Below are 19,576 nucleotides of genomic sequence, written 5' to 3' on the forward strand. Positions count from 1 at the left end.
AAAAACCACAGTTAGGTGGTATATATTATAATAATAATACAATTATGGATGGACGGACTGCCTGCCGACTGCCGACACAGAGGTAGCCACAGCCGTGAACTACCGCACTGTACACTGGTTGATAAAGAGATAGTAGTATACTCGTAACAACTAGTATGACACTATGACGGTATAAAGAATGAAAAAAAAACCACGGTTAGGTGGTATATATTATAATAATAATACAATTATGGATGGACGGACTGCCTGCCGACTGCCGACACAGAGGTAGCCACAGCCGTGAACTACCGCACTGTACACTGGTTGATAAAGAGATAGTAGTATACTCGTAACAATTAGGATGACACTATGACGGTATAAAGAATGAAAAAAAAACCACGGTTAGGTGGTAGGTATATAATAATAAATAATACAATTCTGGTCGGACGGACTGCCTGCCGTGTGCCGACACAGAGGTAGCCACAGCCGTGAACTACCGCACTGTACACTGGTTGATAAAGAGATAGTAGTATACTCGTAACAATTAGGATGACACTATGACGGTATAAAGAATGAAAAAAAAACCACGGTTAGGTGGTAGGTATATAATAATAAATAATACAATTCTGGTCGGACGGACTGCCTGCCGTGTGCAGACACAGAGGTAGCCACAGCCGTGAACTACCGCACTGTACACTGGTTGATAAAGAGATAGTAGTATACTCGTAACAATTAGGATGACACTATGACGGTATAAAGAATGAAAAAAAAACCACGGTTAGGTGGTAGGTATATAATAATAAATAATACAATTCTGGTCGGACGGACTGCCTGCCGTGTGCCGACACAGAGGTAGCCACAGCCGTGAACTACCGCACTGTACACTGGTTGATAAAGAGATAGTAGTATACTCGTAACAATTAGGATGACACTATGACGGTATAAAGAATGAAAAAAAAACCACGGTTAGGTGGTAGGTATATAATAATAAATAATACAATTCTGGTCGGACGGACTGCCTGCCGTGTGCCGACACAGAGGTAGCCACAGCCGTGAACTACCGCACTGTACACTGGTTGATAAAGAGATAGTAGTATACTCGTAACAATTAGGATGACACTATGACGGTATAAAGAATGAAAAAAAAACCACGGTTAGGTGGTAGGTATATAATAATAAATAATACAATTCTGGTCGGACGGACTGCCTGCCGTGTGCCGACACAGAGGTAGCCACAGCCGTGAACTACCGCACTGTACTGTGTCTGCTGCTAATATAGACTGGTTGATATTTAAAGAGATATTAGTAGTATACAACAATACTATACTGGTGGTCAGGCACTGGTCACCACTCCTGCAGCAAAAGTGTGCACTGTTAATTAATATAATTGTACTCCTGGCTCCTGCTAACAACCTGCAGTGCTCCCCAGTCTCCCCCACAATTAATTATAAGCTTTTAATTTATACATTGATGACTGTGCAGCACACTGGGCTGAGCTGAGTGCACACAGACTGAGTCACACTGTGTGACTGACTGTGCTGTGTATCGTTTTTTTTTTCAGGCAGAGAACGGATATAGCAGAGAGAAGTGAACGGATATATTATATTAAATAAAAGTTAACTAGCAACTGCACTGGTCACTGACTGTGGTAAACTAACTCTGTCTGCGACTCTGCACAATCTCTCTCTATCTAATCTATCTATCTCTATTCTAATGGAGAGGACGCCAGACACGTCCTCTCCCTATCAATCTCAATGCACGAGTGAAAATGGCGGCGACGCGCGGCTCCTTATATAGAATCCGAGTCTCGCGATAGAATCCGAGCCTCGCGAGAATCCGACAGCGTCATGATGACGTTCGGGCGCGCTCGGGTTAACCGAGCAAGGCGGGAAGATCCGAGTCGCTCGGACCCGTGGAAAAAAAAGTGAAGTTCGTGCGGGTTCGGATTCAAAGAAACCGAACCCGCTCATCTCTAGTGTCTAGACGGGTGTGGTATGCATGACCGGCGACCTCAGCATACAGATGCCGGTATCCCGGCAGTGGAATGCCAGCGGGGGGCGAGTGCACCAACCCCCTTGCGTGCTTGCCACGCTGTGTGGGAATAGTCCCTGTTGGTCGGCATGCCGACCGTCAGGATTGTGAGGGGGCGGTATTGTGATCGGCGGTCTCCTGACTGCTGGTCACATAACTACATCCCGTCAAGACAAAGCATTACGTTTCATATTCTTTTTTTTGTAGCCAATTATTTTTCTAATTCACAAACACAGCAGACAACAGAAAAAAAAAAGGGAGGCTTGAACCAGGAATTTTGGGCAATCTAGTCTGCCTCTTTTTTTTAACCATATTATTACCTCACACACTATTTGGTCCTTTCTTTGTAAGGAATTCCTTATGTCTATCCCGAGCATGTTTAAATTGTTCTCCTGTCTTAGGGGGTCATTCAAACCCGATCGCACGGTGCATTTTTTTCGCAGCCGTGCAATCGGGTCTGAACTGCGCATTCTTGTGACCAGCAATGCGCAGGTGCGTCAGCCGTCACCGGGCAGTGACGAATCTAACGAAGAAAGCAATCGCAACGGCGATCGTAAGAAGACAGACAGGCAGAAGGCGTTCGTGGGCGGCAACTCACCGTTTTCTGAGAGTGTCCGGAAAAACGCAGGCGTGCCCAGCCGTTCCGGGGAAGGATTCCCGACGTCACCACCTGACCGGATCGCCGGAGCTGCTAAGTGCTGGACTGTGCAAAAACTGCACAAACGTTTGTTTGTGCAGCTCACTGCACAGCTGATCGCACCCCTGCAAAGCGTTTACCCCCTCCCCTGTAGGCAGCGATCACCTGGTTGCAGCAGTGCAAAAAATAGCCTGCGTGCGACCAGGTCTTAATTAGGCCCTTAGACTCTACCTCCTCTGCTGGGAGGCTATCCCACTTGTCCAGTACCATTTTTGTGGAGTCATTTTTCCTCAAGTTTCCCCTGAATCTACCTCCCTCAAGTCTCAGTGCATGTATTCGTGTTCTAATACTTCTCTTCCTTTGAAAGAGGTCTCCTTCGTGTACCTTGTTAAAACCCTTGATATATTTGAACGTTTCTATCATGTCCCCCCCTTTTCCTTCTCTTCACCAAACTGTACATGTTAAGAGCCTTCCTCATTGCGTTGTTACATTGCTTACCTGCCTTTAAGTCACCTGAAATAGTGACCGCGAGATCCCTTTCATCCTCAGTCGTTTCCAATATAGTGCCATTAATACTATATTTAGCATTTGGATTTTTAAAGACCCAAGTGCATGATTTTGCATTTTTTGGCATTAAACTGTAATTACCACGCTCTTGGCCGTTCCTCAGGGGAAATTGAAATGTTATCGCCCCCGATCTGTCGTCTAAAGTGACGGGAGATCGCAGGGAGCGATATACAATTGATGTCCCGTATCGCGCCCATTAGTAGAAAGCAGCTAAACCCAACTAAACTAGTGGGCACGATCAGGAAAATAAGAATTTACTTACCGATAATTCTATTTCTCATAGTCCGTAGTGGATGCTGGGGACTCCGTAAGGACCATGGGGAATAGCGGCTCCGCAGGAGACTGGGCACATCTAAAGAAAGCTTTAGGACTATCTGGTGTGCACTGGCTCCTCCCCCTATGACCCTCCTCCAAGCCTCAGTTAGGATACTGTGCCCGGACGAGCGTACACAATAAGGAAGGATTTTGAATCCCGGGTAAGACTCATACCAGCCACACCAATCACACCGAATAACCTGTGATCTGAACCCAGTTAACAGCATGATAACAGAGGAGCCTCTGAAAGATGGCTCACAACAATAATAACCCGATTTTTGTAACAATAACTATGTACAAGTATTGCAGACAATCCGCACTTGGGATGGGCGCCCAGCATCCACTACGGACTATGAGAAATAGAATTATCGGTAAGTAAATTCTTATTTTCTCTAACGTCCTAAGTGGATGCTGGGAACTCCGTAAGGACCATGGGGATTATACCAAAGCTCCCAAACGGGCGGGAGAGTGCGGATGACTCTGCAGCACCAAATGAGAGAACTCCAGGTCCTCCTCAGCCAGGATATCAATTTTGTAGAATTTTACAAACGTATTTGCTCCTGACCAAGTAGCTGCTCGGCAAAGTTGTAAAGCCGAGACCCCTCGGGCAGCCGCCCAAGATGAGCCCACCTTCCTTGTGGAGTGGGCATTTACAGATTTTTGGCTGTGGCAGGCCTGCCACAGAATGTGCAAGCTGAATTGTACTACAAATCCAACGAGCAATAGTCTGCTTAGAAGCAGGAGCACCCAGCTTGTTGGGTGCACACAGGATAAACAGCGAGTCAGATTTCCCGACTCCAGCCGTCCTGGAAACATATATTTTCAGGGCACTGACAACGTCTAGCAACTTGGAGGCCTCCAAGTCCCTAGTAGCCGCAGGCACCACCAATAGGTTGGTTCAGGTGAGACGCTGAAACCACCTTGGGGAGAAACTGAGGACGAGTCCTCAATTCCGCCCTGTCCGAATGGAAAATCAGATAAGGGCTTTTTCAGGATAAAGCCGCCAATTCTGACAAGCGCCTGGCCCAGGCCAGGGCCAACAGCATGACCACTTTCCATGTGAGATATTTTAACTCCACAGATTTAAGTGGTTCAAACCAATGTGACTTTTGGAACCCAAAACTACATTGAGATCCCAAAGTGCCACTGGAGGCACAAAAGGAGGCTGTATATGCAGTACCCCTTTTACAAACGTCTGAACTTCAGGGACTGAAGCTAGTTCTTTTTGGAAGAAAATTGACAGGGCCGAAATTTGAACCTTAATGGACCCCAATTTCAGGCCCATAGACACTCCTGTTTGCAGGAAATGTAGGAATCGACCCAGTTGAATTTCCTCCGTCGGGCCTTACTGGCCTCGCACCACGCAACATATTTTCGCCAATTGCGGTGATAATGTTTTTGCGGTTACATCCTTCCTGGCTTTGATCAGGATAGGGATGACTTCATCCGGAATGCCTTTTTTCCTTCAGGATCCGGCGTTCAACCGCCATGCCGTCAAACGCAGCCGCGGTAAGTCTTGGAACAGACAGGGTCCTTGCTGGAGCAGGTCCCTTCTTAGAGGTAGAGGCCACGGATCCTCCGTGAGCATCTCTTGAAGTTCCGGTTACCAAGTCCTACTTGGCCAATCCGGAACCACGAATATAGTGCTTACTCCTCTCCATCTTATCAATCTCAGTACCTTGGGTATGAGAGGCAGAGGAGGGAACACATACCCTGACTGGTACACCCACGGTGTTACCAGAGCGTCTACAGCTTATTGCCTGAGGGTCCCTGGACCTGGCGCAATACCTGTCGAGTTTTTAATCATGTGGAAGACTTCTGGGTGAAGTCCCCACTCTCCCGGGTGGAGGTCGTGCTGAGGAAGTCTGCTTCCCAGTTGTCCACTCCCGGAATGAATACTGCTGACAGTGCTATCACATGATTTTCCGCCTAGCGAAGAATCCTTGCAGCTTCTGCCATTGCCCTCCTGCTTCTTGTGCCACCCTGTCTGTTTACGTGGGTGACTGCCGTGATGTTGTCCGACTGGATCAACACCGGCTGACCTTGAAGCAGAGGTCTTGCTAAGCTTAGAGCATTGTAAATGTCCCTTAGCTTCAGGATATTTATGTGAAGTGATGTCTCCAGGCTTGACCATAAGCCCTGGATATTCCTTCCCTGTGTGACTGCTCCCCAGCCTCGCAGGCTGGCATCCGTGGTCACCAGGACCCAGTCCTGAATGCCTAATCTGCGGCCCTCTAGAAGATGAGCACTCTGCAACCACCACAGGAGGGACACCCTTGTCCTTGGTGACAGGGTTATCCGCTGATGCATCTGAAGATGCGATCCGGACCATTTGTCCAGCAGGTCCCACTGGAAAGTTCTTGCGTGGAATCTGCCGAATGGGATTGCTTCGTAAGAAGCCACCATTTTACCCAGAACCCTTGTGCATTGATGCACTGAGACTTGGCTCGGTTTTAGGAGGTTCCTGACTAGCTCGGATAACTCCCTGGCTTTCTCCTCCGGGAGAAACACCTTTTTCTGGACTGTGTCCAGGATCATCCCTAGGAACAGAAGACACGTCGTCGGAACCAGGTGCGATTTTGGAATATTGAGAATCCAATCGTGCTGCCGCAACACTACCTGAGATAGTGCTACACCGACCTCCAACTGTTCCCTGGATCTTACCCTTATCAGGGAATTGTCCAAGGAAGGGATAACTAAAATTCACTTCCTTCGAAGGAATATCATCATTTCGGCCATTACCTTGGTAAAGACCCGGGGTGCCGTGTACCATCCATACGGCAGCGTCTGAACTGATAGTGACAGTTCTGTACCATAAACCTGAGGTACCCTTGGTGAGAAGGGTAAATTTTGACATGAAGGTAAGCATCCTTGATGTCCCGAGACATCATGTAGTCCCCTTCTTCCAGGTTCGCAATCACTGCTCTGAGTGACTCAATCTTGAATTTGAACCTCTGTACGTAAGTGTTCAAAGATTTTAGATTTAGAATCGGTCTCACCGAGCCGTCCGGCTTCGGTACCACAACAGTGTGGAATAATACCCCGTTCCCTGTTGCAGGAGGGGTATCTTGATTATCACCTGCTGGGAATACAGCTTGTGAATGGCTTCCAAAACTGTCTCCCTGTCAGAAGGAGACATCGGTAAAGCCGACTTTAGGAAACGGCGAGGGGGAGACGTCTCGAATTCTAATTTGTACCCCTGAGATATCACCTGAAGGATCCAGGGGTCTACTTGCGAGTGAGCCCACTGCGCGCTGAAATTCATTGAGACAGGCCCCCCACCGTGCCTGATTCTGCTTGTAAAGCCCCAGCGTATACTGAGGGCTTGGCAGAGGCGGGAGAGGGTTTCTGTTCCTGGGAACTGGCTGATTTCTGCAGCCTTTTTCCTCTCCCTCTGTCACGGGGCAGAAATGAGGAACCTTTTGCCCGCTTGTCCACGAAAAGACTGCGCCTGATAATACGGCATCTTCTCATGTTGAGAGGCGACCTGGGGTACAAACGTGGAATTCCCAGCTGTTGCCGTGGCCACCAGGTCTGAAAGACCGACCCCAAATAACTCCTCCCTTAATAAAGCAATACTTCCAAATGCCGTTTGGAATACGCATCACCTGACCACTGACGTGTCCATAACCCTCTACTGGTAGAAATGGACAACGCGCTTAGACTTGATGCCAGTCGGCAAATATTCCGCTGTGCATCACGCATATATAAAAATGCATCTTTTAAATGCTCTATAGGCAAAAATATACTGTCCCTATCTAGGGTATCAATATTTTCAGTCAGGGAATCCGACCACGCCAACCCAGCACTGCACATCCAGGCTGAGGCGATTGCTGGTCGCAGTATAACACCAGTATGTGTGTAAATACCTTTTAGGATACCCTCCTGCTTTCTATCAGCAGGATCCTTAAGGGCGGCCATCTCAGGCGAAGGTAGAGCCCTTACAAGCGTGTGAGCGCTTTATCCCCCCTAGGGGGTGTTTCCCAACGCACCCTAACCTCTGGCGGGAAAGGATATAATGCCAATAACATTTTAGAAATTATCCGTTGTTATCGGGGGAAACCCACGCATCATCACACACCTCATTTAATTTCTCAGATTCAGGAAAACTACAGGTAGTTTTTCCTCACCGAACATAATACCCCTTTTTTGGTGGTACTCGTATTATCAGAAATGTGTAAAACATTTTTCATTGCCTCAATCATGTAACGTGTGGCCCTACTGGAAGTCACATTCGTCTCTTCACCGTCGACACTGGAGTCAGTATCCGTGTCGGCGTCTATATCTGCCATCTGAGGTAACGGGCGCTTTAGAGCCCCTGACGGCCTATGAGACGTCTGGACAGGCACAAGCTGAGTAGCCGGCTGTCTCATGTCAACAGAGCTGACACTGTCACGTAATTCCTTCCAACAGTTCATCCACTCAGGTGTCGACCCCCTAGGGGGTGACATCACTATTACAGGCAATCTGCTCCGTCTCCACATCATTTTTCTCCTCATACATGTCGACACAAAAGTACCGACATACAGCACACACACACAGGGAATGCTCTGATAGAGGACAGGACCCCACTAGCCCTTTGGGGAGACAGAGGGAGAGTTTGCCAGCACACACCAGAGCGCTATATATATACAGGGATAACCTTATATAAGTGTTTTTCCCCTTATAGCTGCTGTATAGTTAACACTGCGCCTAATTAGTGCCCCCCTCTCTTTTTTTAACCCTTTCTGTAGTGTAGTGACTGCAGGGGAGAGACAGGGAGCTTCCCTCCAACGGAGCTGTGAGGGAAAATGGCGCCAGTGTGCTGAGGAGATAGGCTCCGCCCCTTTTTCGCGGACTTTTCTCCTGCTTTTTTATGGATTCTGGCAGGGGTTAAATGCATCCATATAGCCCAGGAGCTATATGTGATGCATTTTTTTGCCATCCAAGGTGTTTTTATTGCGTCTCAGGGCGCCCCCCCCAGCGCCCTGCACCCTCAGTGACCGAAGTGTGCTGAGAGCAATGGCGCACAGCTGCAGTGCTGTGCGCTACCTTGTTGAAGACAGGACGTCTTCTGCCGCCGATTTTCCGGACCTCTTCTGCCTTCTGGCTCTGTAAGGGGGCCGGCGGCGCGGCTCTGGGACCCATCCAAGCTGGGCCTGTGATCGTCCCTCTGGAGCTAATGTCCAGTAGCCTAAGAAGCCCAATCCACTCTGCACGCAGGTGAGTTCGCTTCTTCTCCCATTAGTCCCTCGATGCAGTGAGCCTGTTGCCAGCAGGTCTCACTGAAAATAAAAAACCTAATCTAAAACTTTCACTAAGAAGCTCAGGAGAGCCCCTAGTGTGCACCCTTCTCGTTCGGGCACAGAGATCTAACTGAGGCTTGGAGGAGGGTCATAGGGGGAGGAGCCAGTGCACACCAGATAGTCCTAAAGCTTTCTTTAGATGTGCCCAGTCTCCTGCGGAGCCGCTATTCCCCATGGTCCTTACGGAGTCCCCAGCATCCACTTAGGACGTTAGAGAAAAGTGCTGTTTGGGCGCCTAAACGGATTTTTCAAACATTTTAGCTCACCACCCCCGGCGGGTGCAAGCTGAAATGTAGACGCCAACAGTCGATCATGGCCGAACGGAGCTACATTTGAATAGCTCCGTTCGACGCCATCTAGTGCCTGCCGGCAGGAATAACATTTGAATTCCACCCCTCTAGTCGATCTAGATCATCAATCACTTATTTTACTTCTCCTGGTGTGTCTACCCTGTTGCATACCTTCGTGTCATCTGCAAAAAGGAATACTTTCCCTTCAATACCATTTGCAATGTCACCAACAAAGATATTAAAAAGCACTGATCCAATTACAGATCCACCAACCTACCATATTACTGGAAAGTTCAGTTCCTCTACACTGATCACAGAACAGCTTAGCTCACACTTTCAGGTAATGAGGTGAATATGAAGTGCCATCATATTTTTTATATGGTCAAGCCGATCATATGTAGTCTGGATGTCATAAAATGTACTTTGTATTAAACATGCATAATGATCTGTCACACATTGTCACTTAAATAACAGAGGAGGAGAGGTGTAGGGATAGAAAAAGATATGGTTACCCTTACCATGGTCCCAGTCCTAAATTTGGCATTGCAGTAGGTGCGATTATCCCATTTACTAGCTGTTGTATGATCCTATAAAGAAAAAGAAAAAAAAATGAAGATTAATGGCTGACAGCATGAGATAAATAGGTCATTTAACTAGCACAAAGATTGTGTAATGGTCCGGAAGCTGTACAGCTACATTGAGAATAAACAGGTTGTGCAATTATTGATGTTAATCACTAGAAACGTGCAAACATGTTTTACTAAAAGCACAGTGCACTTTTTTCCCTTCCTTTTTTTCTTTTAAACAAATATACTTGCTTAAAGGTGGGTACACACTTAGTGATAAAGTAAACGTCGCTCATTTTGACCCTTCCTGAGCGGCATAATTTACTATTGCCCAGTGTGTATGCCGCGCCAAGCGATGCACGGCCCTGCGAGTTGTTAACGACCCTCGGTGTCAGCCGTGCACGCAGCTCAATTTGGACTCATAATCCAAAACTGCATGCTCCGGTCGACCATGGCATAACATCATTAGTGATATCGCACAGCGTGTATACCCGCCGGCTAGGGGAAACATTAGGCGATGTCGTTCACCGATCACATCGCCCAGTGTGTACCCACCATTAATCAAAGACTATTTGTTTTTAATAGATTTTATTGCATAAAAAATAAAGCAGAACCTTCGCAAAAGAAAGCATATATTTATATCTGTATCTACTGATAAAATCCATAAATATAGATATTCCTGATGTGTTATCTGTGTGTACTGTGTGTGGCCACATGTGACAAATTAAATATACTCCTACAGATCCTATATCAGGTACTGCCAATCAACTAAACTACATTATTTGATGATCAAGCCCTACCTTCTATGGTGTGTAGTAGGGTATGCCGGCGTCCGGACTCCCAGCGGCCAGCATACCAGCGCCGGAATCACGACCGCCGGCATACCGACAGCTGGGCGAGGGCAAACGAGACCCTTGCGGGCACGGTGGCGCGCTACACGCGCCACGCTATCTATTCTCCCTCCAGGGGGGTCGTGGAGGGAGAAAAAGTGTCGGTATGCAGGCTGTCGGGATTCCAGCGCCGGTATACTGTGCGCCGGGATCCCGACAGTCGGCAAACTGAAGACCACCCCTCCTATCTGTAAAGCTGAATCTAAGCCAATTTGCTCAGGAGAATTCAGGTTTGTCTCAAAACCAAGGAGTAACCGCACTGGGACTAGGAGAAACATTCTAACCAAGACCAGGTCTATGTGTGAACTATGCAGACAAAAGTTATTGCCCCCCCCCCCCCAATTGCGCAAGAAAAATGGTGTGCAGCAGACAGGTTTGTGAAGGTATAAAACAGGTAGCGGGGCACTGATTAGATTATTTGCTGACTAAATGGATTGCTGGAAGGAGATAACAGTTTGAAAAGAGAATCATCATAGGCTGAGCGATGTTATGTTTCAAGAGCGACACTGGACTGGTATAAAAAAATGTTGGTAACCCGGATGGACTAGCCAGCTAAGAGTCCAGATCTTTAGCAAACGGAGAACCTCTGGGATGAATTAGACTACAGGTGTGTTCTAGACCAACTCAGCCTTCTTCAGTGTCGCAAGTTGGTCACTGTTCTTAAGGTGGAATGGCAAAACATACCACCTGCTGTTGTCCAGTAACTTGTGGACAGTTTACCAAGAAGGGTGTCTGCAGTAATCACTACATCTGGTGCACCTACAAAGTACTGGTTTCAGCAGCTTCCTCAGTGTCAGAAATGCCTCTGCAAACATTCAGGCATTTAAATATAAAATTTTCCAGTCCACATGATAAAAAAAAATAAGATTTTAAACCTACCGGTAAATCTTTTTCTCCTAATCCGTAGAGGATGCTGGGGACTCCGTAAGGAGCATGGTGTATAGACGGGCTCCGCAGAAGACATGGGCACTATAAAGAACTTTAGAATGGGTTTGCACTGGCTCCTCCCTCTATGCCCCTCCTCCAGACCTCAGTTAGAGAAACTGTGCCCAGAGGAGATGGACAATACGAGGAAAGGATTTTGTTAATCTAAGGGCAAGATTCATACCAGCCCACACCGTACAACCTGGACTATACGCAACCAGTTAACAGTGTGAACAAAACAGTATCAGCTAAAGACTGATCTCAACTGTAACATAACCCTTATGTAAGCAACAACTATATACAAGCCTTGCAGATTTTGTCCGCACTGGGACGGGCGCCCAGCATCCTCTACGGACTAGGAGAAAAAGATTTACCGGTAGGTTTAAAATCTTATTTTCTCTTACGTCCTAGAGGATGCTGGGGACTCCGTAAGGACCATGGGGTTTATACCAAAGCTCCAGACCGGGCGGGAGAGTGCGGACGACTCTGCAGCACCGACTGAGCAAACGCAAGGTCCTCATCAGCCAGGGTATCAAACTTATAGAACTTTGCAAAAGTGTTTGAACCTGACCAGGTAGCCGCTCGGCAAAGTTGTAAAGCCGAGACGCTTTGGGCAGCCGCCCAAGAAGAGGCCACCTTCCTAGTGGAATGGGCCTTTACCGAATTTGTTAACGGCAATCCTGCCGTAGAATGAGCCTGCTGAATTGTGTTACAGATCCAGCGAGCAATAGTCTGCTTTGAAGCAGGAGCGCCAACTTTGTTGGCTGCATACAGGACAAACAGTGCTTCTGTTTTCCTAACCAGAGCCGTCCTGGCTACATAGATTTTTAAGGCCCTGACTACAACCAGGGACTTGGAATCCTCTAAGTCACCCGTAGCCACAGGCACCACAATAGGTTGGTTCATATGAAATGAAGAAACCACCTTAGGCAAAAATTGAGGACGAGTCCTCAACTCTGCTCTATCCACATGGAAGGTCAAATAGGGGCTTTTGTGAGACAAGGCCGCCAATTCGGACACACGCCTTGCAGATGCCAAGGCCAACAACATGACCACCTTCCAAGTGAGAAATTTCAATTCAACCGTTTGAAGAGGTTCAAACCAGTGAGACTTTAGGAACCGTAACACCACGTTAAGGTCCCAAGGTGCCACTGGGGGCACAAAATTCCTTCTGAAAGAAAATAGACAGGGCCGAAATCTGTACCTCAATGGAGCCTAATTTTAGGCCAATATCCACTCCTGTCTGTAGAAAGTGGAGAAAACGGCCCAGATGGAAATCTTCCGTAGGAGCATTCTTGGCTTCACACCAAGAAACATATTTCCTCCAGATTCGGTGATAATGTTTTGCCGTCACCTCCTTCCTAACCTTTATCAGAGTAGGGATGACTTCCTCCGGAATACCTTTCCCAGCTACGATTCGGTGTTCAACCGCCATGCCGTCAAACGTAACCGCGGTAAGTCTTGGAACACGCAGGGCCCCTGTTGTAACAGGTCCTCCCTGAGAGGAAGAGGCCATGGATCTTCTGTGAGCATCACCTGAAGATCTGAATACCAGGCCCTTCGAGGCCAATCTGGAACAATGAGGATTGTTTTCACTCTTTTTTGTCTTATGATTCTCAATATTTTTGAGATGAGAGGAAGAGGGGGGAACACATAGACCGACTGAAACACCCAAGGTGTCACCAGGGCGTCCACCGCTACTGCCTGAGGGTCCCTTGACCTGGCACAATATCTCCGAAGCTTCTTGTTGAGGCGTGACGCCATCATGTCTATGTGAGGAATTCCCCAAAGACTTGTTATCTCTGTAAAAACGTCCTGATGAAGTCCCCACTCTCCTGGATGGAGATCGTGTCTGCTGAGGAAGTCTGCTTCCCAGTTGTCCACTCCCGGAATGAAGACCGCTGACAGAGTGCTTAAGTGATTTTCCGCCCAGCGAAGAATCCTGGTGGCTTCCGCCGTCTCCACTCTGCTCTTTGTTCCGCCTTGGCGGTTTACATGAGCCACGGCTGTGACGTTGTCTGATTGAATCCGAGCCGGTAGGTCGCGAAGAAGATTCTCCGCTTGTCGTAGGCCGTTGTATATGGCCCTCAATTCCAGTACGTTGATGTGTAGACAAGCCTCCTGGCTTGACCATAGCCCCTGAAAATTTCTTCCTTGTGTGACTGCTCCCCATCCTCGGAGGCTCGCGTCCGTGGTCACCAGAATCCAGTTTTGAATGCCGAACCTGCGACCCTCTAGAAGGTGAGCACTTTGCAGCCACCACAGGAGAGACACCCTGGCCCTGGCGGACAGGCTTATCTTCTGATGTATTAGTAGATGGGACCCGGACCACTTGTCCAGGAGGTCCCACTGAAACGTCCTTGCATGAAACCTGCCGAAGGGGATGGCCTCGTAGGCTGCCACCATTTTTCCCAGAACTCGAGTGCATTGATGAACAGACACTCTTTTTGGTTTTAGCAAGTCTCTGACCATGTTTTGGAGGTCCTGGGCTTTTTCCATCGGGATAAAGACCCTCTTCTGTTCTGTGTCCAGAATCATGCCTAGGAATGATAGTCGAGTCGATGGAATCAATTGTGACTTTGGCAGATTGAGAATCTAACCGTGTTGTTGTAGCACTCTCAGGGAGAGCGACACGCTCTTCTGCAATTGATCTCTCGATCTTGCTTTTATCAGGAGATCGTCCAAGTATGGGATAATTGTGACTCCCTGCCTGCGCAGGAGCACCATCATCTCCGCCATTACCTTGGTGAAAATCCTCGGGGCTGTGGAAAGCCCAAACAGCAACGTCTGAAACTGGCAATGACAGTCCCGTACAGCGAATCTCATGTACGCCTGATGAGGAGGATATATGGGGACATGAAGGTGTGCATCCTTTATGTCGAGTGACACCATAAAATCCCCCCCTTCCAGACTGGAGATCACCGCCCGGAGCGATTCCATCTTGAATTTGAACTTTTTCAAGTACAGGTTTAGGGATTTTAGATTTAAAATGGGTCTGACCGAACCATCCGGCTTCGGGACCACAAACAGGGTCGAATAATACCCTTTCCCCTGTTGGACTAGGGGAACCTTGACAACCACCTGCTGTTGACACAGCTTTTGAATTGCAGCTAACACTACTTCCCTCTCTGGGGAAGAAGTTGGCAAGGCCAAAAATCGGCGAGGGGGCACCTCTTCGAATTCCAGTCTGTAGCCTTGGGATACGATATCCATCGCCCAAGGATCCACGTCTGACAGAACCCAGACCTGGCTGAAGAGTCGAAGACGTGCCCCCACCGGTGCGGACTCCCTCAGTGGAGCCCCAGCGTCATGCGGTGGATTTAGTAGAAGCCGGGGAGGACTTCTGCTCCTGGGAACTAGCCGGAGCAGGTGTTCTCTTCCCTCTACCCTTACCTCTGGCGAGGAAAGATGAGCCCCGACCTCTTCTGGACTTATGCAAACGAAAGGACTGCATCTGATATTGTGGAGTTTTCTTTTGCTGTGGGGGAACAAAAGGCAAAAAGGTAGATTTACCCGCGGTAGCTGTGGCAACCAGGTCCGCGAGACCTTCCCCAAATAAAACTTCACCTTTGTATGGCAAAACCTCCATATGCTTCTTTGAGTCGGCATCCCCCGTCCATTGGCGGGTCCACAGGCCTCGCCTAGCAGAAATCGCCATGGCGTTGGCTCTTGAACCTAGCAGCACAACGTCTCTTTGAGCGTCCCTCATATATAAAACTGCGTCTTTAATGTGACCTAAGGTGAATAAAATGGTATCCCTGTCTAGGGTATCAAGGTCAGCTGACAAGGTATCTGTCCAAGCTGCAATTGCGCTACACACCCATGCCGATGCAATTGCCGGTCTGAGTAAAGCACCCGTATGCGCATAAATAGATTTTAAAGTAGTTTCCCGTCTGCGATCAGCAGGATCCTTGAGGGCTGCCGTGTCCGGAGACGGTAGCGCCACCTTCTTGGACAGGCGCGTTAAAGCCTTGTCCACCCTGGGAGAGGATTCCCAACGTACCCTGTCCTGTGCAGGGAAAGGATATGCCATAGGAATCCTCTTGGGAATCTGCAGTTTTTTGTCTGGAGTTTCCCAAGCTTTTTCAAATAACTCGTTCAGCTCATGAGATGGGGGAAAGATTACCTCAGGTTTCTTTTCCTTATACATGCGCACCCTCGTGTCAGGGACAGAGGGGTCATTTGTGATATGCAAAACCTCTTTTATTGCAACAATCATATAATGAATACTTTTTGCCACCCTTGGGTGTAACCTCGCTTCATCGTAGTCGACACTGGAGTCAGAGTCCGTGTCGGTATCAGTGTCTGCTATTTGGGATAGGGGACGTTTTAGAGACCCAGAAAGGCCCGGTGACCCAGCCGAAGCAGTCGAGTGACTCCCTGCTTTTTCCCTGGACTCTGCTTTGTCCAATCTCTTATGTAATAAGGTCACATTTGCATTTAAAACATTCCGCATGTCCATCCAATCATGAGTCGGCGTTGCCGACGGCGACACCACAATCATCTGCTCCAACTCCTCCTTAGCTGAGCCTTCCGCATCAGACATGCCGACACACTCGTACCGACACCCCCACACACACAGGGATATAGTTATAAGGAGACCGTTCCCCAATAATGCCCTTTGGAGAGACAGAGAGAGAGAGAGAGAGTATGCCAGCACACACCCAGCGCCAACTGACACTGGAAAATAATGTCCCAGATAACAGCGTTTTATATTAGATTACTGTGTAATACACTCACTGCGCCTTACAAGTGCCCCCCCTCCTCTTTTCAGCCCTGTCTCACCGCGTTCAGCAGGGGAGAGACCGGGGAGCCAGCTTCTCTGCAGATCTCTGTGGAGAAAATGGCGCTGGTTAGTGCTGAGGGACCAAGCTCCGCCCCCTCCGGCGTCGGGCTTCGGTCCTGCTCAAAATATTTAAAACTGGCGGGGGATATAAAGAATTACTGCCTCTGCAGTGTCTATGCCAGATACAGAGGTTTTATTGCTGCCCAGGGCGCCCCCCCCTGCACCCATCAGTGCCCGCTAGTGTGTGTAGTCTGTGTGGGAGCAATGGCTTACCTCAGTGAAGATCCAAAGTCTTCTGCCGCCTTAAAGTCTTCTTTTCTTCTTATACTCACCCGGCTTCCATCTTCCGGCTCTGCGAGGAGGACGGTGGCGCGGCCCTGGGACGAACGGCGGGGGGAGACCCGTGTTCCGACTCCCTCTGGAGCTAATGGTGTCCAGTAGCCTAAGAAGCAGAGCCTATCACTTAAGTAGGTCTGCTTCTCTCTCCTCAGTCCCACGATGCAGGGAGCCTGTTGCCAGCAGTGCTCCCTGAAAATAAAAAACCTAACAAAATTCTTTTTCAGAGAAACTCAGGATAGCTCCCCTGTAGTGCACCCTATCTCCTCTGGGCACAGGATCTAACTGAGGTCTGGAGGAGGGGCATAGAGGGAGGAGCCAGTGCACACCCATTCTAAAGTTCTTTATAGTGCCCATGTCTCCTGCGGAGCCAGTCTATACCCCATGGTCCTTACGGAGTCCCCAGCATCCTCTAGGACGTAAGAGAAAAATTGATATTTAAATGCCTGAATGTTTGCAGAGGCATTTCTGACACTGAGGAAGCCACTGAAACCAGTCTGGAGGCAGGGAAACGCATTTGTCACATGACAGAACATCCTTTCCAAAGCATTGCAGCATTCATCTGTTTGATCCTGAGATTGCTATACCAGCCGACGTTTTTTACATGTTACCATACCCCAGTGCTAAGGGGAACAAATCAGGATTCTGCGTACCAGCGTGACATCCCAGGCAGGGCTGCTTGCCACAACAGCAGCTGGGAGAGGTACCACTTTGGGCGCACGTCATGGTGTACCCTGAATAATTGTTACTAATCAGTTTTAGGAGTATATTCAATAAGAGTCAGGTCCATTCCGACATGCAGTTGTCGGAATGGACCTAACAACCCCTATTCAAAGAGAGGCCAATCCGACTGTCTGATTTGGCCGTTCCCTGTGTCCTGTCCTGGTGCTGCTGTCAGCGGCTGCCGGGTGCGCTGACAGCAGCAGCGGGAGGAGCAGAGTGCGGCGCCCGGCGGGGGAGCTTCCAGCGGTGGCCGGAGCTGGCAGCGGGAGTGATGTGTACGGCTGCGGAAGAGGCACTGCAGGTACTATCATCCCCGTAGCCTGCCGCCTCACCTCAATCCGACTTGTTTTCAAGTCGGATTGAGTTTGTCGGAGAGGGGGCCAAAACCTGTCGGATTTGGCCCCGTTTCCGAGAGCAGCAGGTGGATCGGCGGGTATTCCGCCAATCCACCTGCTTTATGACAGCATTCCGACAAGTCGGGTTTCCTGACAAGACGGCAGTTTCCGACTCTTATTGAATACAGCCCTTAAAGTGATAATGCATGCCTGCATGATAATGAAATACTAACTGCTCCAAAAAGTGCAACAAATCTGGAAAAAGCTGCATGTGAGATTAATTGTGCTTATAAACCACCACTGCATATTTGGAATAAACCAACAAAAGTGGATAGAAAGGTGGGATTGAGTGGAAACCCCACTGGGACTGAGATATAATATGATTCTCCACCAGACACTAGATAAATAAGATTCTTGTGTATGCTGCTAAGCCTGATTAGCTCATTTGGTAAAAACCAGCTGAAGTTTAGTATTTCAGATTAAAAATAAAATGTAATATGTGCAATGGAATTTTATGATACCGGCTGGCATCTGTATTTTATTGTATTTTTTGTGTGTTTTTATTATTATTATTTTTTAATAAAAGTGTGATCAAAGTGAGAAGCGCAGTCTCTTATTTTTTGTATTGTTTGTTGTTGGAGGTATATGTACTGAATCCTCGGGACAAGCTGCTGACACTTTGATTAATGATAGTGCCAGGTGTATGTTCGTAGTAAACATTGAGTGCTAAAAAAGTCAAGACTTCAAGGTATGTGCTTATATAAGTGCAATTTATTATTTAACTGCCACTTGAAGAACACTACTTCCAAAGTGAGCGTCCATAATATCTAAAGCAAAGTGATTTGAAAACGTATTTATAGATGCGCAGATGTCCTTCCTAGCTCAGGAGTTGATACTGCCCTAGTCGAGTGTGCCTTAAGGGCTTCTGGTACCTTATGTCCTTCCTTCTTATAAATAAAGATGATTAATTCTCTTCTATTGTACTGGCAAATCTTGCCTATAACTTCTGGCCTCCCTAAACGGTTGTCTGCAAGATGGCACTGGATATCTGGTCCACTTGTGGTAGTCTTGTAGACCTGCCTCCCATCATTTTTTTGTATCATTAAGTCATGTTTACTTCCAAATAGCAATGAACCCTCATATGGTAATCTTGCTAATCTATTTTTGGAGTGAACATCTGCTAACCAAGAGTGCAACCATAACACTCTTCTTGCCACTACACCAGAAAACATACACGTGTCCTCATCTTTTGTTCAGTCTGCGTATGCATCGCGGGGGAGATTAATTGCACCCACATGCGACTCGCGGAAGCGCATGCACCATGTAATCCTATGGATCACGGGTGTGTACGCAGTGCACGAGCATACCCGCGGGCACACTAGTTGCGAGCTGCAAATATCCGTAATCGCCAGTAAGACTAGGCATATCCCATTTGTAGATTCAGGGGCATGCTCTGAAAAAGGGGTGCACGTCCCCGAAACCTTAACACTTTCAATACACGTTTTACCACTGTTACCAGTCTACATACACACATATATATAGTTCTTTGCACTGGAGTTTCTGATTTTCACGGTTTTAAATATAAATCAGCGTTAAAAATGTGTTTAATCCATAGAGCTGTAAATTTGAGACGTCTTAATGTAAGTTAATATTAATCCATTGTTCTTGCCCTTACCCGAGGAGCAACCGTAGCAGATACGGTAAAAAGTGACAGGGCCATTTTTGTAGTTTATTAAATTTTACACACTGGAGGTGCAATCCAAATTTTGATCCGATTGTTCATTTGGGTGTTATCGATCACGCAACGCAAGCCACGCATCGGTAATGACGTCATTATGTCAACCCCCTTTTTATCCCCTTAGGGGAGGTTTATTAAAATTCTAATATAGTCAGTGGTGTTACCAGCACCAGT

At 47.8% G+C, this 19,576-nt stretch overlaps 1 protein-coding gene across 1 annotated transcript in view; it reads right to left on the minus strand.

Annotated features, from left to right (window-relative positions):
- Nucleotides 1-19,576, minus strand: part of RNF126 (ring finger protein 126) — a 99,551-nt gene that overhangs the window by 41,269 nt on the left and 38,706 nt on the right. The window contains exon 5 of the mRNA XM_063914483.1: nt 9,623-9,691. Coding sequence (XP_063770553.1) covers nt 9,623-9,691 — 69 coding nt within the window. The remainder of the gene's footprint in view (nt 1-9,622; nt 9,692-19,576) is intronic.

The sequence above is a fragment of the Pseudophryne corroboree genome, chromosome 1, assembly GCF_028390025.1.
Source record: "Pseudophryne corroboree isolate aPseCor3 chromosome 1, aPseCor3.hap2, whole genome shotgun sequence".
Lineage (NCBI taxonomy): Eukaryota > Metazoa > Chordata > Amphibia > Anura > Myobatrachidae > Pseudophryne > Pseudophryne corroboree.